Below are 25297 nucleotides of genomic sequence, written 5' to 3'. Positions count from 1 at the left end.
AGATCCGATCGTTCTTCAACCTGGGTAAAAATGATTTCCCAGTAGAAATCTGCTAGGTTAGAAGCCAATATATGGTGTCAAGGTCAAGGCGCAATGCAGGGCTGTGTCATCTCGAAGAAAGGTACAAAATGCAGGGACCCTTTCGAGGTCACTTTACTCTCGCCACCGATCGATCACTAACCATCGAACCCAACTGCTAAGAACTATATCAGCAATGAACTGTCGTCTTAAACACCGCATCACCCCCTCCTTGACGTCTTGCCGAGATATGCCAAGTACATCCATCCTCTTTACTCTTCGCAATTTCTTGTCGCTTCCTCACCGCCAAGACACCCCAGGAAAGCCACATGACGGCAGTCAGACGCTCGTTATGCTGGGACACGAACCGGAGAATTGGCTACTTGATGGTTCTTAGTTTGTAAATGTAAACTGACAGTTTAGTAGATGCTGATCTCACCTGACTTGCTCAGTTCACACGCGTGCTGGTGATGTGGCCGAGTCGAGCTATGTCCGCCATAATCTACTATCCAACAATCACAGTTCTATTCAAACCTCTACTAGTGCCTTCAATGACTAATTGAACATCAAGACATTTAATAAATATTTTCTGCCTGTTATTCCTGATAATACTAGCCAATCATTTAATTCAATCGTTGCTATTGAGAACTATGTTTCACACCAACCGTGTCATACTGACCTAGGGGTCTCCCTACGTCAACATGAACAAATGCGCCGGCATCAAGTTCCTAAAGTATGGCATTAAGGGAAGACAAGGGGGTAGGTACACCCTCCCTTTCTGCAGATAATACCAAATGCAATCCCCCCCCCCCCCCCAAAAGGTTCCCCGCCACTTTGACAACAACCAACCACACAAGATGTATACATTTGAGACTCCCATGAGGCCCACGGAGCCGTTCTCTCCACTGCATACCCGAAGAGCAAGGTCTTTCTCCAGACCACTGGAAGATAACGTTGTCGAGCAGCAGCAGCCCACTTTCTCACGTTTGTCTCCAGCCATGGAAGAAGAAGAGAACAGGCCGAGGGACTCTGTGGGGGATGATGATGAAACACCCATAGACCCTTCCTCTTCAACGCTCGAAACATCCAGAGAGCATTCGCAAGATGAAATCGACAGGCCGGTATCATCAAGGCCATTCCCAGCGAGACTAAGCGAGCAAAGGTCCCCGGGGCCTTTCTCTCCAGGGGGAATGGGCAGCCACCCCGCAGCGATGGGTCGACCAACGCCATCAAGAGAATACCCGACAATACTCAATAATAGAAAGTCACTGGCACCTGTCTCGCCAGGCAAGAGCAGTCAACCAGCAGCAGAACAATTCTCTCCAGGATCAGGAGAGCAGACCTGGACAACCGCTCGCCCATTCTCTCCAGCGAGAAAGAGTAGACCGAGCCCAAAACCACTTTCTCCGCGAATGGGCGAAGATAATCCGCGCAGCCCACAGGAAGAATCGCCTGGGGTGGAAGATAAAGTACCTACAGATGCGTTGTCTCCAAGAGAAACTGAAAATCCGACCGCTTCACGTTTCTCCCCAGTAGTGGAGGATCTAGAGCCCAAGCCAGCAAGGCCTTCTTACCTCGGATCAATGGGCCAACCAGATCCTCAAAAGCCGCTCTCCGCAAACAAAGATGAAGAAAGCTGGGTTCCCGCCGAGATGCGGGCACTATATTACTCCGTCGCTCCAGCCGTCAACGCAATCCCAAATGGCCTTCCACAGGGTGTTGATACCTCCGACGTTGATATTCAAGAAACGGCAATGCCAACACCGCATACAGAGCTAGTCCTCGACACGGGATTTCCAACCCCACAGCCCTCGCCGAACCAGTATCTGCTCAAAGTCCAAACGGCAGCGTTCTGTCAAGACGAGCTGCGTCTCGCATCGGAGTTGAATCCAACAAAGACGACTCCACAGATCCCGCTCCATAGTCTCTGTGGGACTGTCGTCAGTACCCCGGCGCAGGATCATGGCCGGCCGTTTGGTCCGAGATTTAAGATTGGCGACGTGGTCTTCGGCGTCCTTAGTTACACACGTGATGGGGGTGCGGCGGATTATGTCGTTGCAACAGAACGCGAATTGACTCTCAAGCCGAAGAGTATCACTGCAACTGAAGCCGCGGCTTTAGCATTGCCGGCTTTAACGGCGTGGCAAGCGCTTTTTCGTTACGCGGGACTTGATCCCGACGACCCTCACAATTATTGGAAGGGCATGTCCAGTGGATACAGTAGCGGAACTGGGAGTGGGAGCGGTCTTGGACTTGGCTCTAGAAAGAGTGAAGCTAGCAGCGGCAAAGGGAGTGGGAGTGGGAGTGGCAGTGGAAGTGGCAGTGGGAGTAGTGGACGCAGTAGCGGCAAAGGGTATGGATATGGTTGGCGGAAGAAAAGCATCGACTTTATCAACCTGCATGCTTTGAACAGAAACAAAACTGAAACTGGGAATGGGTCCATTGGGGGCATCAGCAGGAGTTCTACAAAGGCGAGCGGAAGCGGAAGTGGAAACAGTTCAAATTGGCGGAAGAAGAGCATTGATTTCATCCAAGGTCATACATTCAACAATGGGGCCGGGTTCAAGAAGAAGAAGGATACAACTCTGCGTGTGCTGGTCACCAACGCGCGGGATAGTGAAGTCGGCCGCATCGCCGTACAGCTACTTCGAGCAGAGAAACTCTTTGCCTCTGATACGCGGCCATGGATCTGTGTAACTTGTACCCTTGCTGAAGAGGACATCATCCGTCAGGGCTGGGATGTTGATGAAGTCCTTGTCATTCCACATCTTCCTACTCACGAGGAATGCGACATTGGTGCTATGTTTCGGGCCCGCCGATTGCAACCTGTGGACATTGTGCTGGACTGTACTGGTGATGAAGTCTTTCAAGAAGCACATTCACCAGCTGTGGTTAAGGATCACGGCGCCGTTCTGACAGCGGTGGATCCACGGCCAGCAAAACAGCAGGCCCCTGTGGACGGTCAAGATGCTCTTCGGCGAAGGAAGCGCGGACTTCGAAGTCAGTTTGTTCCAGTTAATCCTGATTCTGCAGCTTTGGGGCGTATGGTGCAATTAGTGGATGATAATACGGTTCGGGGCAATGAAGAACAGGTCATTGATCTTGTGCATGCCAGTAAGCTTCTAGAAGGGAGGGCATCGGCTTCTGCTGGGAGTCGACGGGGAGCGATGATGGTTGTGAGGGTTAATTAATTGCAGTGATAAAATAGATCTTTCATGCCCCAATCGGAAATTCGTGTTGTGACTGTCATTGGACACATTTTGTTCGGCTTCGTTCATAGAAGCTTGCATAATGAAAGGCAATAAACTGTACTAGTACCAGTATTCTGTCTGGGAGTGAATATAAAAGCACGGGCCATCACACCGAAAATGTTTGTGCGCGGGCGGTGAAAAGCGAGTGGAGATCTGCCAAGATTTCCTCACCCCCAAATTTTTCGCCGACTTCTGCCTCTGTATCCAAACGGCCAATACCCAGGCAGTATGGATGATATTGAGGTACTTGTGCAAGCATCATATTCTCGGCTACCGTACTGACTTGACCTAGGATCGGCTGCGCAGCCATGCGCAAGCATTCGATGGGCTGCTGTCCTTAATCCCCGCCAAATACTACTATGGTGATGAGAATACCGTACGTCCGCTCTCCTGCTCTTTTGTCCAAGTTTTCCTCTTGGATACTAGATTCTCTACTTTTATATCACCCTTTACTCTTGAGAGAGCTCTCGGCTAACTGCCGTGTGAATTTTCAGGACGACCAATGGCAACGGAAAAAGCAGACGAAAGAACAAGCCCGCGAGGCTAAGCGGGCAAAGCTTGACCCCGAGGCCGCCGACAAGACCGCCAAGGAGATCATGGATGAGAATGCTCGCAAGCGCAAGCGTGAGGATGGTACTCTGCAGTCCGATGAGTCTGATGGAGAACTGGGATCTGAAAATCCCAAGGAGGGGTTGAAGCGAGGCGATGCCAAGTCCAAGAAGCAAAAGCCGACAGAAAAGTCCGCTGCTGCCAAGTCAGAAGAGGCTGAGACCCGCAAGAAGCAAAAGGAAGAGAAGAAGGAGAAAAAGAAGACTGCCCAAAAGGAAAAGAAAAAGGCCAAGGAAACTGCCAGGAAAGATAAGCAGAAGCCAGAGGAAAAGTCGGCAGAGAGCAAGACCGATTCTTCAGAGAAGTCTTCTTCAAACTCCAACGGTGTTGCCGAGAAACCCGAGGAGTCTGATAATGAAGACGACGACAATGACGACGACATCGATGAGGGCGTCGCAGAGCCGGGTTTCTCAGTCGATTTCCACGAGGAACCCGAAGACCCTTCCTCTGCCTCCTCCACCCGCAACTCCCCCGATGCCTCCAATCCTCAGTCCGGTAGCTCCTCCATCTCCTCTATTGTTCCTCCCTCCGCCGACACAGATGCCAAATCATCTGAACCCAAGGCCCTCAAGGCCACACCAGAAGATCTCAAGCAACGCCTGCAAAAGCGTCTTGATGAACTGCGGGCCAAGCGCCAAGCGGATGGCCTCAACGGCAAGCCTGCACGCAACCGCCAAGAACTCATCGAGGCTCGACGCCAAAAGGCCGAGCAGCGCAAAGCACACAAGAAGGAGTTGCGACAAAAGGCCAAGGAAGAAGATCAGCTGAAGAAGGACGAGGCCATGGCCCGTCGTTTCTCACCCGGTGGCTCTGGATCCCTCCTAGCTTCTCCCCGCTCCCCTGCAGAGTCTGTCGGATCTCCCAGCAACAACTTCTCTTTCGGCCGTGTCATCTTCGCCGATGGTCAGCATACCGATGCTTCACTGTCAAACGCACGTGAGGGGCACAAGTCCCGTGGCCCCACCGATGCCGCCGCCCAGCTCAAGATGGCCGAGGCTAAGAAGGCTCGTCTCGAGGGCATGACCCCAGAGCAACGTGCCGAGCTTGAGGAGAAGGACAGCTGGCTGAACGCTAAGAAGCGCGCCCACGGTGAGCGCGTCCGCGATGACACCTCTCTTCTCAAGAAGGCGCTCAAGCGTAAGGAGACCGCCAAGAAGAAGTCCGAGCGTGAATGGAAGGAACGTCTCGACACCGTATCCCGCTCGAAGGAGCAGCGTCAAACCAAGCGCGAGGAGAATCTCCGCAAGCGCAAAGAAGAGAAGAACAACAAGGGCAACAAGAGCAAGAGTAAGAGCAAGAAGCCCGCTGCTGGCAAGAAGAAGGCCCGTCCGGGTTTTGAGGGAAGCTTCAAGACCAACGGAGGTGGTAAGAAGAAATAAGCTCGAGTAGCCTAAGCTCCAGCTTTTTTTTCCCTCTTCTCTTTCTTCCTTTCTCTCTTTTCTTCTCCTGTGCCTATTTTCTTTTTCTACCATTCCTTGTGCTTTCCTTTCCATTTTTCATATGGCCCGATCCATGCCTATACCCAAGGGCCTCTTGGATTCGGGAAACCCCCCTTTCTCTCTCAAGAGCTGGAACGCACGAAGTACCTCAAAAAAGAAAAGTGTTTTAAGACATCGACTGGGAAATATCCATCCGGGGATTACGGAGTTTGGTGTTCGCGCTGTTTCAGCGGCATGAGTTGTCCGTTATGTCTTGTATGTATGTCAGCATGGGTAGCGATTTATCTTCATTCTGTGAATACAACGTCATTCTGCCTGAATTGTATGCATATATCCTTCGAAGCTATGGTAGAATTGACGTCCAGAGTTGTAAGGCTAGTAATCCGACTCGAGTATGCCTAGTAGGTGCTTACTCGAAGTCCTGGTAGTGTTGCCAGCATTACTAAGAATCATGCTGTGTTGGGTTGAACTTTGAAATAGAAATCATCTTACTAGAGGCCGCTATCATGGATATAGCTGCCTTCCAAGCTTGAAGGCCTACAACTAGTAGTACCGAACTTGAAGATGGAAAGTCAACAACAAAGACAACAAAGACAATCACAAATGTAAATATTGTGGTATTGGTTTAACTCTTAATGGAACAGAAGAACCTGCTAGATTCCGTAACATAGGAAATAGGTGAATAACGAACAAAGGAGCCGGGTTTCTAAACCCAAGACTTCCTTTGGGAATCGACTAGTACAGAGTTGATAGAAAAAGGTCGAAGGGTGATTTATGTACAAAGTGTGAGGGGGAGAAGGCAGAACTGGCGAGAATCCCAAGCCCTTCCTGGGTGTTTCCTTTTTATGCACGCCCGTAGGCGAGTCTGGGAGAGGTCTGTGTCTCCATCACTGGACCCAACAGTTCATTCTCATTTTGCTGGGAAGTGTGCCAGAAGACAGCACATCGAAGACGAAAGGAGCGCGTTTATCGGTAGGGAGCATCAGCACGGGCAGCGGCAGCAATCTCGGGCTCCCACTTGTCACCGTTGGCGAGCAGCTTCTCCTTGTTGTAGAGCAGCTCCTCGCGGGTCTCGGTGGCGTACTCGGCGTTGGAGGCTAGAAAATGGGTGATTGGTTAGACTTATCTGATAGGGGATCATGGGCTTGAAGGCTAGGTGCTTACTCTCAACAATGGCGTCCACAGGGCAGGACTCTTGGCAGTAGCCACAGTAGATGCACTTGGTCATATCGATATCGTAACGGGTCGTCCGGCGGCTTCCATCCACACGCTCTTCCGCCTCAATGGTAATGGCCTGGGCCGGGCAGATGGCCTCGCAAAGCTTGCAGGCAATGCAGCGCTCTTCACCGGTGGGATAACGACGCAGAGCGTGCTCTCCACGGAAACGGGGGAGATGGGACCCTTCTCGAAGGGGTACAGGATAGTGTAACTATTATGCGTAAAAGGGGTTTGTTAGGACATCTGAAAGTAATTGAGGCCTGGTATCCCGAATTGGGGGAAACCCGACTCGTATATTGGGATATTGAAGGGTGGTACTCACGGTGGGCGGAAAAACTGCTCGATGACGACGTACATGCCGCGGAACATCTCCATGAGCAAGAAGTACTCGGAGGCACGGTTCATAGCACTCTTTCCATCATTCTCCCAGGTCTTTTGGGCGGGCAGGCGGAAGCCAGGTTGAGGGGGACCGGCGGGTGTAGCTGCGCGAATGGTCGAGGAAGAGAAGTTTGCGGTCGAACCCAGCGGCATGAAGGGGGAGCGACGAGAGGCAACCAGCCTGGCGATCTGGCGGGTGGATGCCATGGTGGCAGGTGAGGGGGAGGAGAGGAGAGAAGTCGAGGTGGTGGGGAGGGGACAATTGGGTCAGATTGGGGAAGAGGGAGGAGGAGTCGCACTGAGGTTCGTTGGCGTTGCAGGTTTGGGCTTAGGTCATTCCTTTCTGCCGTTTGCTGATTGGCGGGCGGCAGGATTTTGCGTGGGTGCAGCACTTCCGACCTTCTTCCCTTTCCCAATCTCTCGATCTTGCTGATTCCTCCACTCCCACTCCTCCCCCTCAAACACCACTTTCTTCTCTTATTCTCCCTTCTTTTGTTCGATTAGCTCCGTGCTATTTCTCAATTCATAATGTTCCGCTCCGCCGTCCTCCGTTCCCTGCGGGCCTCCGCCCCCCGTGTCGCCATCAAGACCCCGGCTCCCTTCCAGATTCGCAGCTCTCCCATCGCTGCTCGTGTCCCTCAATTCACTCCCTGCTTCGTCTCCCAGTCTATCCGCGCCTACTCCGCTCCCGCTGGTCTGAACAAGACCGAGGTTGAGGGTCGGATAGTCAACCTGCTCAAGAACTTCGACAAGGTGCGTCAGAATTCGTGTCCATGTCCGGGTGGATTCGCGTCACCCCGGAAATCCGTCTCAAGGCCCCAATAACTAACTCCATCCTTCATAAATAGGTTTCCGACGCTAGCAAGGTCAGTTTTTGATTCTTTGTGATGACCCGAGGTCCATTCTCGGCCCAAGATCGCAAAGCCGCAAAGCTCCATCAAGGGCCCGCCCTCCGACACCGATCAATTCTACTAACACACTTTTGCTCCATCAGATCAACGGTGTTTCTCACTTCTCTAACGACCTTGGCCTGGACAGCCTGGATACCGTTGAGGTCGTCATGGCCATTGAGGAGGTACGCGCCCATATTGTTTCCCTCGGGAAAGCCTCATCGCAAAAAATCACAAAATATCTAACGACCATATCTACAGGAGTTCAGCCTTGAGATCCCTGACAAGGAGGCCGACCAGATCCACAGTGGTAAGTTGGGTCCGATGCGCGAATGGGATTGTGGTCGTGATAGCTAACATGCATGGATGCGGCAACAGTTGAGAAGGCCGTCGAGTATATCCTGGCCCAGCCCGATGGTATGTTTTACGCTTCCTTTCCATCGAATTTTGTCTGGACTCAATATACTGACAATATCTCTACAGCCCAGTAGATACCTAATTGAAAATCTGGGAATTGGTCTGGTAATCGGATAGAAAAAGAATCGGGATGTCGGCGTGAGTCGGGGTGTTCGCTCCCGGGTGGATTTCCATGACTTCAAGCGCCGCTTTGTATGCTGAATACATGCCAGTGGCTTTTTTTTCTCCTTCTATATCGTGTACATCATCTTGAATGCAGTTTTGAAACATTTATGGACTGCGGGTTTCCGCTTCTCTTGTCTACTATTATTAATTTGCGCCCTGTGGAGATAGTCTACTATCTAACGAATATCTAAAATGGTTGACAGACTGCTACGGTGGTAGTAGTAGTACTCCAGGGCTAGTAGTACCTTAAAGTGTACCTTCAACTTGAAGTTTCTACCTTGGAATGTGTTGCATTATATATCTGAAACTTATACTAGTAGTAGGTATATATATAGCAGTATGCTCACTCACACCACTGGCAGTCGCAATAACAAAGAAAAAAAACTTCAGTTGATTGCCAAATTATCTTCTAAACAGAAGACTAGAAAGAATGATTTCTAACTATAAATTTCTATACTAGTAATAGTACTAGTAGTATATACTACTACTACCCGTGGACCCTACTCGGGCTGTCTTTGTCGTGGGCGCAGCCGAGCCACTCTGGTACCCCCAACTCAAAACTTGAACCACCTCAACTCACCCAAACCCAATCATCCTTCCCTAAACGGACTCGAACCTGGACCTCCTCCGCACCTCGCTCTCCGCTTATCCAATACTATCTACGGTTTATAAGACTGGATTGATCGCTCACCTTTATCTCGGGGCTTTTCAACCCACTCGGTCCTTGGTTTCCCCTGACGCCGAGAGTCCCACTTCCAGAAAGCGGCAGCGGTAGCGGTAGCGCCAGACTTTCGGTCTAAGCGGTATCTCTGACATCTCTCTTGACACGGTCAATTAAACGCCCCCCCTGCGACCGGCACGCAGTTCGGCTTCCAGCGATCAAATCTGCCAGTCTCTCTTCGCCGAGACTCCCCCTCGCCTTCCTCCACCGCCCCTCCCCCCAAAACCCTACACTCATCCTCATGTCAGCCGGGGGCTTGACTCGTCGACGAGGCGGTGGTCGAGCCGGTGGCGCAGATGAACAAGATGACAGTCGAGTGTCGTCGCCTGTGTCAAGGAATGGCTCCGCGATGGACCAACGTGGTCCGGAGACCTCGTTCACTAGTGGAGAGAATGGTCACAAGATCGCATTCGACCCCCGCGACCTCAGCGAAACCGAAGAGCGGAGCAAGCAACCCAAGTTGACCCTAATGGAGGAGGTACTGTTGCTGGGACTTAAGGATAAGCAGGTGAGTCCAGAGGGATGGAATCTTGGAGCGGATTGGCTTTGTCCCATGTTGCCCGATCGGACTTCTGATCGCTAACCTGCGGTCTCATGATAGGGTTACCTGTCCTTCTGGAACGAGAACATTTCCTACGCCCTACGAGGATGCATCGTCATAGAGCTCGCCCTCCGTGGCCGTATAAGCATGCAGAAGGATTCTTCGCGGCGACGCTTTCCCTGGCCGACCGCGTGATCGAGGTTATCGACGACACATTGACCGGGGAAGTCTTGCTGGACGAGGCACTAAAGATGATGAAGTCGAGCGAGAAGATGAGCGTTAACTCGTGGATTGATCTGATGAGCGGTACGTCAGGACCCTCGTAATAGCGATAACGATGTTGTGGAAGGTTCCAAAATGCTGACCCCATATCTCTTTTCACCCCAACAGGCGAGACCTGGAACCTGATGAAGATCGGATACCAATTGAAACAAGTGCGCGAGCGACTGGCCAAGGGCCTTGTGGATAAGGGCATTCTGCGGACTGAGAAACGAAACTTCCTCCTCTTCGATATGGCGACGCACCCCGTGGCCGACGGTGGCGCCAAGGACGACCTGCACCGCCGGGTGCGCAACATCTGCACTAACCGCACGGTTATCATCCCCCCAAACACATGGTTGCCCGAGGATGCTGAGTTCCGCTACCTCCGTACGGTCGTAATGGTCTGCGCCGCGTATGCGGCCAACGTGTTGGAAAATGCTTTGGTTACAATGAGTCACGAGGCGCGGGAGAGAGCATTCGCTCAGGTCGACGAGCTGCTCGCGGAATACTCTCAATATCCGTTCGCACGCAGGGCGGGTGGCTCGCAGGCAATTGGTGCCAACCTGGCCCAGGCCATCAACGACGAAGTGAACCGCAAGGACCGGGAGCTCCAAATGGAGGTATGTTGAACCCCCTCCCATATCGAAACTATGGCCAATCAAATCAAATACTGATAAATACCAGATTGTCGCTGCATGCTTGAGTGTTTTCACCAGACTTGATTCCCTACTCTAAGCGGACGTACCGCGTTGAATCCTAATACATCGTCCTTTCTATTTTCTGCTCTTTCTCTCCATCTCCCCACCCGCCTATACCTTTCTATCCCGTCCCTCTGTGGCACCGCAGCTTGTGCCCTGGCTACTTCGAAGGGAATCGGGATTCTCTTTCTTCTTCTGCTCATTCATGTAGTTGGTCATTATGTGGATTGGAAATTGGGCAGAGCGTCTTGATATCTGAACCGGGTCAAAATTCATTCTTGTATGGGATATTATTTGCCCCTCATGGGTCCTCTTTCCTTGTTAACTTGATTTGTCTGCATGATTTTTTCTCCTCTCTTCTTTTTTATGGTTCTCACTGCTTGTTTGATTGGTTGAAACGAAGGGCCCTGTCGAGTTCTCTACTGGCCTCGAAAAAAAGAGAGAAAAACTAGCCTTCGTCCTCGGGGCTTGAGACCTAACGCTACTGCGGTCAATGAGGACAGTCCCAGTTTTCAGAGAGTGATAGGTTCTGACCGAGTAACTTGACACCGCAAATGCTTTGTGATATAGTTAGTCATAGCGTTTCACTCATGTGACTGTGCTTTGAAAGATTCTTTTATCTAAGAAATGGCCTAGTTCTGTCCATTAGTCTTTTGCGCTCAGTGTTGTCTACTTATTTAGGTAAACCGATACAGGAGCACCTTGCAAGGAAGGTAACGGGATAGCCAGTAGGCCAGTAGGTAATAAATACTCGGGGCAGAGGGTGTCTATTACCAAGTCCCCTAGGTATTATAGTTGACAAATAACCATTTAAACCAATGCCGGAGTCCTAGTTGACACGCTCCTAAGAATCTCTAGACAGTATCCCAGACTCCATCATCGGTCACCAAATCGAGGTCGATAACCCAAGCTGAGAAATCGAGATGATCGAGCTCGGAAAAGTCGACTATATGATTTTCTGAATCAGAATAGTCTCGCTCTTGAAGCGTGGTCAATTCAGACCCCCTTCCAGAGCCAGTGATAATATCGGCTCTTGGGGCAAACGTTGTCGAGGTGTCTAGGATAGTATCCAGCTTGCGAGCAATGGCCTTTGAGGCCTGTACACAGAAGCCATGATTCGTTTCATCAGGACTAGATACATTCTCAAGTTGAGACACCAGAACAGAAATATTTCGGATCACGGAGGAAGATTTGATGTTGGGTGGAAGTGGTTGTGCGGGATCTCGGATGTTCGTTTCCAATGCTGTCGTCAGAACGATTGCGGATGGTAATCCGTATATGAGAAACTGTGAGTGATATTCCTTTAGCAATCAAGTCTTCAAAATACAATGAGAACAGCTGGAAATATTACAATTTCAGGGAGATCGCGTGGTGAGGACTGGCAGTTGCCGCGATTCAACGAGTTCGCCATCAACATGACTGTTTCCAGCATGTTTGCAGACACTTCTAGTAACTCCGGAACTGTAGATGTATGACACTCGCCAAGCATTCGATATATCTGAAAATGAATATGAAGATAGGACAAGTATACTTTCCCATGTAGGTAGCAGACTGCAGGGGGTAAATCGGAGGTCCAGCAATTTGGATCGTACATTAGATGTGCTGGAAGACTGCACCAAGTTTGACGGCATCGGTCGGAGAGATCCCTGAAAGTTATTAGGCTTATATAAATGATAGTAGTATAAGGGAACGGCAATATACCTGAGCTTGCTGGAATCTATTGATGGCGTTGATCGGATCTGATATTCAGCGGTCTCTTCTCGAAACTCGCCTAAAATGTAGCGTAGCCGGGCCCATGTTGCCGTGCTGCGGATTCCATTTGTATTCCAACCGTCGTGTGTCAAGTTTGTTTTTATTTCGCTCAAGACCTCTGGCGACGATATGGTGAAAAGTGCATCGTCTGGTATATCAAGAGGCAATTTGCAGTCCGCATGCCTAGATGAGATCCTCGGAGGGCGATTGAAGACCGTAGCGAATATCTTATCCAAGTAATATGCCCTGACGAATGTCCTTCGTCGACACTCGGCAAGAAAAAATGGTATGCTTTCTGAAGAGTATGTTGCCTCTCGGTTCAGACCTAATGCATATAGATCGGTGGCAAGGTCGCTGACTCGACGCCAGACATTCAAGCCTAGGCTATTTGTTAATACCGATCAGGGCTTTTTATATTTCTTTTCCAGACTCACTCGCATCTCCCTCGAATAATGACATTAATTGTAAGTTTTCATGAGCCAGCCATATAACGGGATCTGTCGTCTGTGGTGCAAGCTCACGAGCAAGTCGTAGGCTCGAATTACTACACCAACACATCTCTTGTATGAATGAGTCGTTTCGAACCTTGGCGTAAGTTGAGCTGTAAAGAGATGCACGTGCTGCGAGAGTGTATAGTAGACCTAGCGTTTCGACGCGCAGATTATCTTCGCAGAAAATGGCGCAAAAGTTCTTGACATCCATAGTTGCTGAGATGGCGACTTCGACAGAAGTCGAGTATAGTATACTCTCGGCCAATTGAGAAACATTATAAACGCCGATACAGGACTCTGAATCCTGTTTGATATATCCGGACTTGGTCAAATCATTACAAACCATCTCCAGAAGCTGGTTAACGATAGTCTTTGGAACGAGTGCGGTACCAATGTAGACGAAGTAATCATGTAGCAGTTTCTTAATAATCGGAAGAAACCTGAGTGCACATATGATATCTGCCAATGAAGCTAGTTGTTCACTGCGAGCCTTTTCGTTGTGGAATTCTGAGACTGAGCCCCGACTTGGCGAGCCCTTACGGTCAGGTATAAAAGGCCATGACTGGAAGCTTGGAGCTTTTATGGAAGAACTGGGTCTAGAAACGCCAAGGTAATTAAGGGAGTCTGCAATGGAGTTCTCGTCGACGGAGACAGAAGTGCATGGAAGTGATGTAGCTCGACCCTGGGTGTTGCTATGTTGTTTGGTGAGTGGTGCCGGATGGTACTTGCAGAGTGACTCTCGGCCCCGTCGTCGACAAGACGCACAAACGGGCTGCTGGTGATCACAACGGATCTTCGATTTTCTGCATGGTTCGCAGGAAGCCAAAGAACGATTCCGCCGACGACTCGGAGTCGACATCTCTATTCACCCGCGCTGTCATAAAGAATGTAAGGATGATAAAACCAGACATACAGTGATGTATCTTGCTGGGTATCCATATAAACACGTGACTTTACCATTACAGGTGAATCGCGAGGCCAATGACTGGGGAAATCGAAAAAAAAAATCAGAACAGATAAATTGAAAAAATGAGGACTTACTCAAAATATTGACAGATTGAAAAACATGCCATTTTCTAGGCCCAAATCAACACGAGGAGACTGAAGGCGTCGGTATGCTCCGGTTGGCGGCTGCTGTATCGGACTTGTATCGGCGTTGAATCAGCAGCAGAACCTGACACTTGACTCGGTCTGGCTGAGATATTGAAATCATCCGATTGGTAGACACCGAGTGGACTTTTTATAGCGACTCTAGCTCTCTTCCTTACACGTCTATCTAGTGAAATGATTGATTTAAAAAGCACTGACTAGGATAGGGTTCAAGTCAAATCAATCTTTCAAAACAAGCGTGTCCGAAACATGTAAAAATTACATGGTCAAGTGGTAGTAGATTACCAGCGGTCTGGACAGCGGCGAGGGCTGATCCAGTATGGCCGAAAATCAAAAACTCAAGCGATTTCGATTATGTCCAAGTGGTTCTGCCGGACTCGCTCCATCAGCCAGTATTAGACATGAAATTACAATACATTACACCAGTCAAAGACCAACAACACCTATGGATGCAATGTCCAGTTGGATATTCACTGTGGCTAATATCACGGAGAGGGTTATGTCTAAGTATTATTTATTGGAAATGCCATAAACGAAGCTATGGATCTAATGAATACCTAGATTGCTTCTCGTAGTTGAGTTTCAACTGCCTCTAAATGCTCGCTCGTCTTGCTCAAGTAAGGTGAATGACCTGCCTGTAGCACGTCGGTGGAAATAGACAGGCCATATTTTGCGCTCACATCAGCAACCATTTTCTTCTGCATAGAATATGACAAGCCATTGTCCAGTGCACAATAAATGTAGGAAACTGCGTGGGAGATGTATGCCGCTTGACTGATGGGGGCAAGTTGCGTAGATACAGGGCACTTCCGCATCTCCTTTGTCCAATGAACTTGTTCCTCCTCAGGCAGGTCGTCGTAAATTTGAGACTGGGGATCAGTCATAATGCACATTTCTTGTTCCTGGTTGATAAATAGCGTCAATCAAACGAATACTGTGAAGATACAAAACAAGGATAGGAAAGGCAAGGTCACTCACATCAACGAGAACACAAGATGGGATAAGTCCGCCGAGAGGTGATAACAAACTGGACCCAATAGGCACAAGGAAGGCTGTGAGGTAGATAATTCGAACACAACACCCTCGCTTTTGCCATCAGCTTCACGAGAAGCCTTGTTAAACCGTGCCTCGACAATTGACTGGCGACGATACCTTCATAGGAATGCGCCACGATGGCCACGTCTTTGTGCTCGATATCGATTAACTGGACTAGCTCATCTGTGATTCGCCGAGCGTCGTCCATCACACCAACTGGGGGTAAGGTAAGTTACCCACGCTAGGGCTGTTGAGGACATGATGTCTGATAGCCAGCTCGCTCAAAGACGCCACAGATACGCCTAAGGTGTACTGGCGTATGCCACGAACCATGAATGAAAAGAATAGTGGGTTTGCTGGGCATGTTGGAAAGCAAGCAGGCTGCAGTAAATCACAAGCTCACGATCAGCTTTCCTAGACGGGGAGACGGATAGTATGCAAGCTGAAGAGTGTCAATGGAGCAAAGAGAGGATCACAGAGAGATGTGCGTAGGGTGAAGTTGGAAGAGAGGCAACAACAAATGTCACAATTATTGTAAAAACCTTGGTTGTTTTCTTTTGTTTCTTTGTTTCCTTTGTTTCCTTTGCTGCCTTGTTGCCTTGATCGGATGGCACTCACCCGGGGCCGCCACGACTCCGGCACCTATCATTCATCTGTACCTGGTTTCGCTTCCTGCTTTCTGCTTTCTCTTCCTCTTCTTCACTAATATTATGACCTTCGTTGAACAACTACTATAGGCTGCCTGGTATTTCATTGTATCTTGATCTGCGTCGTACCTGGGCATCCTCACAATTATCACAACGAATATCGAAACCCGTTGGCCAAAGTTGCCTTCTTCTTCACTATATTAGCGAAAAAAGAAATCCCAACACCCCTTTTAGTTATCGACGCTCGTTTCAATTATAAAAATTCAAAATAAAAATCCCGATGCCGATATAATTTTGGCCTCAGGCTATCCCATCAAGATCGACCCATATTAGCCACCTTCCTTTGTCTTAATCATCTACACCTTTCATTGTCGTCGTCTCTCATCCCGTAGACCTCAAAGCTGATCAATCTCTGGTACCACATCAGGCTCTGCCTTCTGTGAAGAGCGTTTGATGTCAAATGAGACGATCTGAGTGGCCTGAGACTCAGACCAATAAAACGCCCGGACGGTGGTGCATAAACTTTATCTTACCACGCTTCCCCAGTTTAATTGAGTCTAATGGCTAGATAATGAATAATATGACGTATTAATATTAGGTAGTGTCGAGATCATGAATTGGCGTTCATAGATATTATGTTCGTGATGAGAATTCGAACCTTTTGCGGAATCGGGACGTCGAATTGGATGGAAGATAGCTTGTACTATATGAGTAGTTGTAAACGAACGCTTGGAACCCCACCGTGGCCTCTAATCGTTCCTGCAACACCAAAATACTATATGTATTCCAGAATATGGGCAATTCGGGCATACCCCTTTATCTGTAGGCTTCCTTGCGTAGTAAGGCCCCAAAATTCCCCTGCGAATGGAAATTACCCGATCGCAGGGTGATTTATCAAGCTCGACGACACCCATCCGACAAAGGCCCTTCTTTAAGAGACCTTCAGATATGTTCACAACCTCATGTTTCCTACTCCACGGCAGGGGTTATCGTTCTAAGATCCAATAAGCCATGCTCTATGCTGGATTTTCATCGTCAGGATGAAATGATAAAGCTAGAATATGCAAGAATACCCTGATCTGTTCACTGAGCCTTGAGCCAAGGGGTCGAAACTTTAGTGCTCTTACCATGGCGACGTCAGCCAAAATAGACAACTTGGAAAACCGCGTATAATGACCAGCATGGTGTGTTTGTACGAGCACATTGATTTTCCAGGAGTTGGCAATGTTAAAATTAACAGGACGGAATAAATAGGAGAGGCACCGTGTTAGTTTCTATGCGCTCATTGGACGGTGCTAAAAGTGACAGGATGATCAAAGGGCTAAATAATGGAGGGCTACGTAGGCTTACCTGCCCCCCTTCTTCCCCCCAAATGTAGTTGCATCTTCTTCCGAGTCGGAACCCCCGGTAAGCCACTGACAAAAGCTGAGACACAGTGGAACATGCCAAATGTCCCGAGATCTGATTTATAATCTCAATCTCTGTTGAGTATACTACGTATACTACCAGTATGTTATTTAATTTGTGTCTTTTAGAAAAGGTGGAGAAAGTATTCCATCCACCTGCCCGTGGGCATATACCGCATCGGAACTACTCGGAGACTGGAATTGAAGTGTACATCACCAGTTTGAAGCGTCATTGCTAGATATTTCCCCGATATTAGACCTTCAAGATGGAACGGGGTGCATACGAAAAAGCTGGAGTTAATTTGCGGGGTATTCGTACTAGGGAGCCTCGTTGAGAAAGTGCCGCCATTCGGACGATAACTTGAACCAGGTCGAGATGCTGACACCGGGTTCTTTCGGAAGCTTCTATAGATTTGAGGTCAGTTTGACTTTGGAAATAGACTTTCACTCCTCGATTAAGCATATGCCGTACCGTGTGAGTTTGGGGTGGGTTTCGGTAATGGTTGGCCACTGGGAGTACAGTTTAAGGGGTGGCCAATGACGTGGTGGTGGTGGTGGCTGGATGATGGGCAGCTTTTTGTTTTAGGGCTCTCGAGGTTGATCAAGTGCTGCAGTATTTGTTTAGTAAAACAATGCAGCCCTAAGAATGAGATGAGGATTGGAATTACGTGATGGAATAAAGACAAGGGCAAAGACCAAGACCAAGACAACTAGAAAGGACGGAAGGTGGCCGATGTGGTGTGGAGCCAGCCTCGTTCTCACTGTCAACTGATTTTCCATGGACCACCCCCGTCTCAACCACTTTCATCTTCTCCACCACCCCCACTCACCTACCATCCCACGTCCTTTGCATCTCCATTCATCCTTGGCGATCCACAGGGGCCCCAGGTTGGCCTCCCCGGATTGGATTCAGAATTTTTCTCCGATACCTTGGCAGGGCTCCTGCGAAACCCTTGGCGACACGCGAATGGCCAAACAAGCCTCCCGAGTTTGCCCTTACATGAGCAATACCACGCCTGCTCATAGGCTACCCGGACCGAACTGGTCTGATCCCGACGTACCCCAAGCTTTACAAGGCAAGCTTGTCCGGATAACACCGAGTCTTGGCTGCATCAAACCTCATTGCCGTTTGTATGAGAACATCTGGGGATGGTTCCCCCCGAATGAAAAATGGAAAATTTCCACACTGTTCAGGACTTTCATATTTGTTGGCACGCGGGCACGCCGTCTCAAGTCCCCGGTGAGCCTCCAGCTCGACACCGACACACCCAAAGGCAAATTAGGGAATCGGGCCGAGTGGGCTCGCGCGTGATTCCCGTCTGGGTCAGGTCCAATCCGAAGCCACGCCCCGCAAATCATACAATTTACGGGTTTTCTCCGAGAGTCGGCACTCCTTCTAGTGTAATTATGCTATGCGGCCGTGTCCCGTAACGATGCAGTTGTCTCGCCCCCCGAGCCACCTTGGCAGACGTCTCCCGAAAGGGGCCAAAACCATACCGATCCTCTCCCGGGACACACCATCCCCAATGGAATCGGTGCTGTGCACCAGTAGCATTCCGTTGAAAATTGCCACTTTGGATCACGTCCAAATACTCCCCACCCACGTTATTAACCACACTTTGGTGGAAATGTGCTTTTTACTTTCCCTCTGCGGGGTCTCCACGAATATCACTGGGGTTGCTGAAACCGAAATCGGGCGACCCTGTTGGATTTAAATCACAACCCATTCCCGTTATTTTTTTTCCCTTCTTCCTCTCTGTTTACTCTCTCTTGTTTGTCACATATCGCCCTTGCGCCTTCCTCTCAATATGGGGTGGCTATTTCGTGGCAAGGCCTTGCACCTGGCCCAAGCACTTCTCATCGTTGCTCCTGCCTTTATCGTCTTCGGTTACAACCAGTCAGGGCTGGGCCCTCTGGCCACTCTGCAGAGCTGGGTTGGCATCTTCCCGCAGATCGATACCGTCAATACCGAAGGTGCTCTGAAATCAAAGAACTCTACCGCTAAGGGTGCCGTTATTGCATCCTACCAACTCGGTGCCCTGCTCGGTGCCCTCTCATGTACAGCCTTGGGTGACCGACTGGGTCGCCGAAAGGTCATCTTCATCGGTGCTATCCTCACAATTATTGGTTCAGTCCTTCAGACGGCTTCGTATGGCCTCGCACAGTTCGTCGTCGGCCGTGTCATTCTTGGATTCGGTGTCGGCCAGTTTAGTGTCGCCGTGCCAGTATGGCAGTCCGAGTGTACATCTGCTAAGCATCGAGGACAACACGTTGTCGTTGATGGTATCTGTATTTGCTTGGGTTATGTCCTGTGCAATTGGATTGATTTCGGCATGAGCAAGGTTGCTGGCAACCTCGAATGGCGCATCCCCGTCGCCATTTCTCTGTTCTTTTCCGTGGTCGTTCTGGCATCGGTCTTCCTTCTTCCCGAATCCCCTAGATGGCTTGTTTCTGTTGGCCGTGTTGAAGAAGCCACGGAGAGCCTTGCTGCCTATAAGGGTGTCTCTGACGATGACATGGCTGTCGGTATCGAGATTGCTGGTATCGAGACCTCCCTCGAGGTCAGCGTCGACAGCGCTTCGCTGATGGACATCTTCAACCCCAAGAAGCCCGACGAGGAGCGTCTTCTTTACCGTTTCTGCCTCTGTGTTGCCCTGCAGTTCTTCCAGCAAATGTGCGGTGGAAACCTCATCTCAACATATGTCTCTACCATCTTCGAGGAGAACCTCCACATGACGAGCGACCTGGCACGTATCCTGTCATCTTGTGCTATGACATGGAAGTTCCTTTGCAGCTTCATTGCCTTCTTCGCCATTGACCGTCTGGGTCGCCGCAAAATCTTCATGATCAGCGGTGCTGGTATGTCCATCTGTATGATTGTGCTCGCCATCACGACCAGCTTCGGCGAAAACAAAAAGGCGTCTGTTGTATCGGCCGTCTTCATCTTCCTCTTCAACTCCTTCTACCCCGTCGGCTTCTTGGGCGGTAACTTCCTCTACTGTACCGAAGTTGCCCCTATGCGCCTGCGTGTCGCCATGGCTGCCATCTCCACCGGAAACCACTGGCTGTGGAACTTCGTTGTTGTCATGATCACCCCTGTTGCCCTTGACACCATTGGATACCAGTACTACATTATGTACGCGGTCATCTCCGCCTGTATCCCCTTCTCCGTCTACTTCTTCTACCCCGAGACAATGAACCGCAACCTGGAGGCCCTGAACTCCGTCTTCCGCGATGCCCCCACACCCTGGCACATTGTTTCCATGGCCCGCAACCTGCCCCAGGGTGAGGCTGCCGAGGTCGAGGTATGGAAGCACACTGAGGAGAAGGGTGCTATTGAGCAGAAGGAGAATGCTTAAGCGTTGCCGCCATGATATTGATTATGCATGGACGAAATTATTTGTTTTTTTAAGGCTTCATCACGATGACGATAGAGAGTGATTTATTTAGAATTACCAAGATGAGATAGACGATTGAAAATTTTATGACTGCTCTCATATCTCAATTACTGCTTCATAAAACACTACCAGGTTCAACTGTAAAATAGCCTACCAAGTGATTTCAAGCTTCTCAGTAAAACACCGTGACCCACTCGTAGTACTACAGGCCTCTAGGATCAGATTCCCACCCGCCAGCCGGTGTATAAGCAACTGTGCAAAAGCAGTGATCTGGTTATAGATGAGATAACACTGCGGAAAGAGGATACTGCTCTGTCCGATTCATATTCTGGGCGGCAGAAAAAGGACATGCAAAAGTAGTGAAAGTTATTCTTCAACAGTCAGCGGCGGATGTGAATGCGAAATATCGGGCAGATACATCTCTTTTCAAAGCCTGTCAGTCAGGCGATCGAGAAACAATCAGTGTGTTACTAAATGCTGGCGCTAACCCCAACATCCTCTGCAAAGATTCGCCAGATGAGTTTGGAATGGGAAATGCAATTGTCATCCCACAAAATGATGATAAAGACGAGCAAGAGGAATTGTCAAAGGGGAAAACAGCCCTATACGCTTTCTGTGCCAAGGCAGACCATAACACGCCAGATGTCGTGGAATGTGTCAAGCTTCTGTTGGATGCCGGCGCTGATGTCAATTTGAAGGCCCCTGATGGATCAACTGTCTTGTACATTGCCTGTAGAGGAAATGGAAAGCTGGTCAAATTTTTACTTGAGGCCGGCGCAGATCCCACCATCGAAGATAATTCGGGGCGCACAATACTTCACACGTGTGGAGAGAATGATGAAGAGACTCTACCGCTCCTTTTAGCGGGAGGACTCGTTGACATCAACAAAGCAAGTGATTTGGATGGAAGAACACCCTTACATTGTCGTTCCGAACATAACAATAGCACACCAATGCTGCCTTTTCTTCAATTCAAGCCGGATCTGGATGCTGTGGATTCTGAGGGCAATACAGCGCTTCATTATTGTGTGCGATCCCCCCTTATTGTGAACACCAGTACACATATCGATGATCTCTTAGCCGACGGTGCAAATCCCAATATCAAAAATCGGCAGGGCGACACACCCTTGCACAAGATTCATAGCTCCAATGAGTTCGTTTTGAAACTTCTACTAGCTGGTGCAGACATTGAGGCTCGAAACAGCAAAGGCCAAACTCCTCTTTTTGCATATGCCGGCGAATCTAAAATGGCATCCAATGCTTCGGTTTTCCAATGTCTGATTGATTCGGGCGCTCGTATTGATACATGCGATTTTGAAGGGCGAACTCTTCTATATCAGTACATCAATTACCCCCCAACGTTTTGACTATTTGCTGAACCTTGGCTAGACCCAAGGGCCACAGACTATCAGAATAATTCGCTTCTGTTTGAGGCCCTCATCAATCGTTCCAACAGCATTGATCTTAGTTTCAAGCCCGTTGATTTTATGAAACGTCTGATATACCTTGGATTGGATATCGATCAGCCAAACAATTCCGGGAGAACTGTGTTGCACGAGTTTATCTCCAGGACAGGTGGCAATTCTCTCCCATGCCCTCAGCCTCAGGTATTGGATTTTATCCTTGAGGCCTGCAGCAACCAAAGCCCTAGCGATTGCGATGGAATTCAGCCTTTGCATATTGCCGCAAGAACATCCCCTGGATACTTCTTCAAGCTCATTGGGGCAAGTGCCGATCTCTTCGGAATCACTTACCAAGGCATGTCGGTACTTCATGTTGCCGCAGAAGCACGGCAAGCCGATATTGTCTGTCTGATTGTGTCAAAATTACACAGCGTGGCAGACAACAGAAAGAATGGTTTTATCGACAAGCAAGACAGATCGGGAATGTCTGCTCTTCATTACGCTTGTCAATCTGGCCGCCCTGAAACCGTCAAAATACTCCTTGAGGCTGGCGCAAATCCCAACTTGAAAGATCGTCAGGATTACTCCCCGTTCAGCGTTGCAGCGCAATTTGAAAGAGAGCTTATGATGAAGAGGGATGATTCCACTTCCCCGCAGGATTCCCCTATTGATTTAATGAATATTCGGCTTGGGCGAGAGATGCGCCAGAACGAGATACGCCGAATGTGTGGTATTATGATGGTCCCACATATCTCGCACGACAAATGCTTCAGTATTCTAACAGAAGACAACACAACTAGACTTGAAGAAATTCTGGAGCTGTTGTTCGCATTTGGCGCACGTGTGACAGGAAAGAAAGGCTGTCTTCGCAAGGCCTTTGATTACGCTGTGTTATACGGGCTTGACTATACGGTTGACTGTCTGATGCGTTTTCAGGTCCTATTTACGGATCAAAGCGGCGCTGGAGAGCATTCTGAATATGATGATTACCTCATTTGCAATTATCGGTTCGAAGCGACGAAGAAAGCACTGAAGTGTGGCCGGATCTATCACAATCCAGAAAATGAGAAGCAAGCGCGACATGGAAATGTGGTTTATTACTCGAACTTTTCAGAAAAGCTACTCTTCATGCGGCAGTATGATATTTTTAAAGAGAGACTATCAACAAGCACAGTATCGGGGATCGTCGTGCCAGCCACGGTCAATCCGACACATATCAATTATAAGGGGGAATCGGCCCTCCACCTCCTAGTACGCTGGGGATACAAAGAATTTTGGCCCATGTCTGTACCGCAGATATGACACAGTGGTTTGATGATAATGAGTGGTGTGCTCTCGCCGAGAAAGAGGCAACAGTTGTCGATTACCCGATGATTAAGCCATTGTTAATGACTGCCTGTGATCGTCTGTTTCCAAACATGGATGTGGTCACATACTTGGTCGAGGAGATGAAAGTCAACATTAATGTGAAACAGCAATCTCGGTCAACGCTCAAAGATGACTCATATGACGTACTGTTTGGCGAAGGAGTACTTCATAGCCTAGCCAAGGGAAGAAGCTGGTGGCATGCTAACAAAGCCATACCATACCTTATTGAACGAGGAGCGAACCTTGAGATTCGCGACAAAATTGGGAGAACGCCACTTCTCATTGCTTTGACTGAGCCCGATTTCTTTGAAACTGGTCCATTTCATAGACAAGCAGCCCAGGTTCTCATTCAATCTGGAGCGAATGTCAATGTTCGCGACCAGAAAGGCAACAACTGTCTATCCAACGCAGGAAGTGACAGGGAAATGATCAAATTGCTTATTTCATATGGCGCCAAGATTGATAAAGAGGCCATTGAATCTGCCATTTAGCTTAGACAGGCTGATATCATTGAAGTTTTGCTCTCTCATAGCTGTCACTCTCGGGACAGGCAGCCTGGGAACCAGGAAATTACTCAAGTCAAACAAACCCTCTTGGAAGAAATAGATCCTGAAATGACCCTTCTCATGGCCGCAATCAGACTCAAGAAGTATAATTCTAGGTTCATCATCAGCGAGAAGAAGAAGTGGAGAATTTCCAGACGCGCTTGGTCGAACTTTTGCTCGGACACGGCGCCAACCCATGTGCGATACTATCTTCGCCTCCCTCGCTGCAAAAACCGCCCCCTGGGGCAATTCATCTTGAGAATTCTCGATTTCTAATGTCATCAAACGTCTCGATAGATCTCCCAATCATCCATTATGTTCTTCAAAGGGGAAAGGTCCTGGGGCCATTCTTTCAGCTTCCGTCTTTGCAACTAGAGTATTTGGATGGTCACGGATGCACATTGCTTCTTGCAGCCTCGAAAGGCATAAAAACGTTGGGGATGAAGCTTGAGAACTCTCGTGGACATGGAATCGCATGCAAAACTGTTCTAGAGGAACTCCTTGATCGTGGGGCAAACACAGCAGCACAAGATAAAACGGGGAGAACTGTTCTTCATCATCTTTTCGATCGACAAGACCCTGTTTTCGATCCCATAGAACCCCAGAACGGACCGGATGAAAAATATGTCGAAACTACCTTGAGGTCTATCACGCTTCGAAATCCAAATCTTGTTCATACACCCGATCATTACGGCAACACACCTCTTCATTTGGCCCTAGAACGCCATTCCCTCCACGATATCAACTTACTGCTTGAAAATGGCGCAGACGCTCTTCGTCCTGACCACGAAGGCAATACGGGACTCCATTATCTTGTTCGAAGTATCCAAGAAAGCGAATGCAAAGACATGTTCCGGAAATTCCTAGATCTTGGGGTTGATATCAATTCTCGGAATAACGAAGGGGAGACGCCTCTCTTTCGATACATTGCCAATACAGGCCTGGGACCCCGTGGAGGGCTTCAATTTCTCGGCCCAGGTAGAATTCTGGACTCGAAGCTTACCAGGCCTTTTTTTGATTTCTTTCGGGAAAATGGAGCAGACTTCTTCGCTCGAAGTAAGGGAGGCTCGTCGCTGCTTCATCTCCTGGCTTCCTTCGAGTGTGCTTCGAGGATTCAAGAAGTTCTGTCGCCAATAATTGTGGAAAGATTCAAAGTACTTATGAGTATGGGCTTAGATCCTATGCTTGAGGACTTGCGGCAGCAGACAAGCTTGGACATCGCCGCTGCGTGTGGAAATGAAGCGATCTTGAAGTTATTTGAACAAAAGCCCCTTAGCTAGCTTTTAGGCTGGATGAAACTACCCTTGATCATACACTACGTCGCAGCTACTGCAATACAATGCAATCGGTCCGGGTTATAAGTCAGTGTTTATCTCCATTGCCTCCTTTGTAACCAACAGTTTATCCAAATTACACTCTTGAAAGCCGCAGTCAGACTCATTGCGCTAGCCCTCGAAAGATAACATATCAAAACTAAAAATCAATCCTAGGTTCCGAATTTCTATTGCATCGGTATTAATTCTTGTATATCATAAG

General features: G+C 49.0%; 10 protein-coding genes across 10 annotated transcripts; 7 read left to right on the top strand and 3 right to left on the bottom strand.

The window, feature by feature from the left end:
* Nucleotides 1-875: 875 nt before the first annotated feature.
* On the top strand, nucleotides 876-3209 carry N7509_002387 (uncharacterized protein; the record flags this gene model as incomplete). Its single annotated transcript, XM_056627024.1, has 1 exon — nucleotides 876-3209. The coding sequence occupies one exon, from the start codon at nucleotides 876-878 to the stop codon at nucleotides 3207-3209; it is 2334 nt and encodes a 777-aa protein (XP_056492819.1).
* Nucleotides 3210-3497: 288 nt separating this feature from the next.
* Nucleotides 3498-5257, top strand: N7509_002386 (putative 60S ribosome biogenesis protein Rrp14; the record flags this gene model as incomplete). Its single annotated transcript, XM_056627023.1, has 3 exons — nucleotides 3498-3512; nucleotides 3562-3645; nucleotides 3764-5257. 3 exons carry the CDS (start codon nucleotides 3498-3500, stop codon nucleotides 5255-5257), a joined length of 1593 nt encoding a protein of 530 aa, XP_056492818.1.
* A 1026-nt stretch (nucleotides 5258-6283) lies between these two features.
* On the bottom strand, nucleotides 6284-7120 carry N7509_002385 (NuoI/complex I 23 kDa subunit family protein; the record flags this gene model as incomplete). The annotated part of the gene is made up of 4 exons (XM_056627022.1): nucleotides 6284-6414; nucleotides 6482-6611; nucleotides 6665-6746; nucleotides 6858-7120. 4 exons carry the CDS (start codon nucleotides 7118-7120, stop codon nucleotides 6284-6286), a joined length of 606 nt encoding a protein of 201 aa, XP_056492817.1.
* Nucleotides 7121-7441: 321 nt separating this feature from the next.
* acpA (acyl carrier protein) lies at nucleotides 7442-8294 on the top strand (the record flags this gene model as incomplete). Its single annotated transcript, XM_056627021.1, has 6 exons — nucleotides 7442-7666; nucleotides 7762-7779; nucleotides 7908-7988; nucleotides 8065-8113; nucleotides 8182-8220; nucleotides 8287-8294. The coding sequence occupies 6 exons, from the start codon at nucleotides 7442-7444 to the stop codon at nucleotides 8292-8294; spliced, it is 420 nt and encodes a 139-aa protein (XP_056492816.1).
* Nucleotides 8295-9347: 1053 nt separating this feature from the next.
* N7509_002383 (GOLPH3/VPS74 family protein) lies at nucleotides 9348-10643 on the top strand (the record flags this gene model as incomplete). Its single annotated transcript, XM_056627020.1, has 4 exons — nucleotides 9348-9618; nucleotides 9708-9953; nucleotides 10038-10528; nucleotides 10593-10643. The coding sequence occupies 4 exons, from the start codon at nucleotides 9348-9350 to the stop codon at nucleotides 10641-10643; spliced, it is 1059 nt and encodes a 352-aa protein (XP_056492815.1).
* Nucleotides 10644-11460: 817 nt separating this feature from the next.
* Nucleotides 11461-13540, bottom strand: N7509_002382 (fungal specific transcription factor domain-containing protein; the record flags this gene model as incomplete). The annotated part of the gene is made up of 4 exons (XM_056627019.1): nucleotides 11461-11892; nucleotides 11958-12252; nucleotides 12308-12737; nucleotides 12793-13540. Coding segments are annotated over 4 exons (1905 nt in total), but the record flags the coding sequence as incomplete, so codon positions are not given.
* A 976-nt stretch (nucleotides 13541-14516) lies between these two features.
* On the bottom strand, nucleotides 14517-15358 carry N7509_002381 (uncharacterized protein; the record flags this gene model as incomplete). Its single annotated transcript, XM_056627018.1, has 4 exons — nucleotides 14517-14861; nucleotides 14938-15041; nucleotides 15112-15210; nucleotides 15325-15358. 4 exons carry the CDS (start codon nucleotides 15356-15358, stop codon nucleotides 14517-14519), a joined length of 582 nt encoding a protein of 193 aa, XP_056492813.1.
* A 3497-nt stretch (nucleotides 15359-18855) lies between these two features.
* On the top strand, nucleotides 18856-20406 carry N7509_002380 (sugar porter family MFS transporter; the record flags this gene model as incomplete). The annotated part of the gene is made up of 1 exon (XM_056627017.1): nucleotides 18856-20406. The coding sequence occupies one exon, from the start codon at nucleotides 18856-18858 to the stop codon at nucleotides 20404-20406; it is 1551 nt and encodes a 516-aa protein (XP_056492812.1).
* A 566-nt stretch (nucleotides 20407-20972) lies between these two features.
* Nucleotides 20973-23707, top strand: N7509_002379 (ankyrin repeat domain-containing protein; the record flags this gene model as incomplete). Its single annotated transcript, XM_056627016.1, has 3 exons — nucleotides 20973-21741; nucleotides 21835-23099; nucleotides 23156-23707. 3 exons carry the CDS (start codon nucleotides 20973-20975, stop codon nucleotides 23705-23707), a joined length of 2586 nt encoding a protein of 861 aa, XP_056492811.1.
* A 329-nt stretch (nucleotides 23708-24036) lies between these two features.
* On the top strand, nucleotides 24037-25041 carry N7509_002378 (ankyrin repeat domain-containing protein; the record flags this gene model as incomplete). Its single annotated transcript, XM_056627015.1, has 1 exon — nucleotides 24037-25041. One exon carries the CDS (start codon nucleotides 24037-24039, stop codon nucleotides 25039-25041), a length of 1005 nt encoding a protein of 334 aa, XP_056492810.1.
* Nucleotides 25042-25297: the final 256 nt, after the last annotated feature.

The sequence above is a fragment of the Penicillium cosmopolitanum genome (genome assembly GCF_028827165.1).
Source record: "Penicillium cosmopolitanum strain IBT 29677 chromosome Unknown utg000004l:1.0-4361866.0:1.0-4365735.0, whole genome shotgun sequence".
Lineage (NCBI taxonomy): Eukaryota > Fungi > Ascomycota > Eurotiomycetes > Eurotiales > Aspergillaceae > Penicillium > Penicillium cosmopolitanum.
Note: the sequence above shows the minus strand (reverse complement) of the source record. Positions and strands in the feature narration are given on the sequence as shown.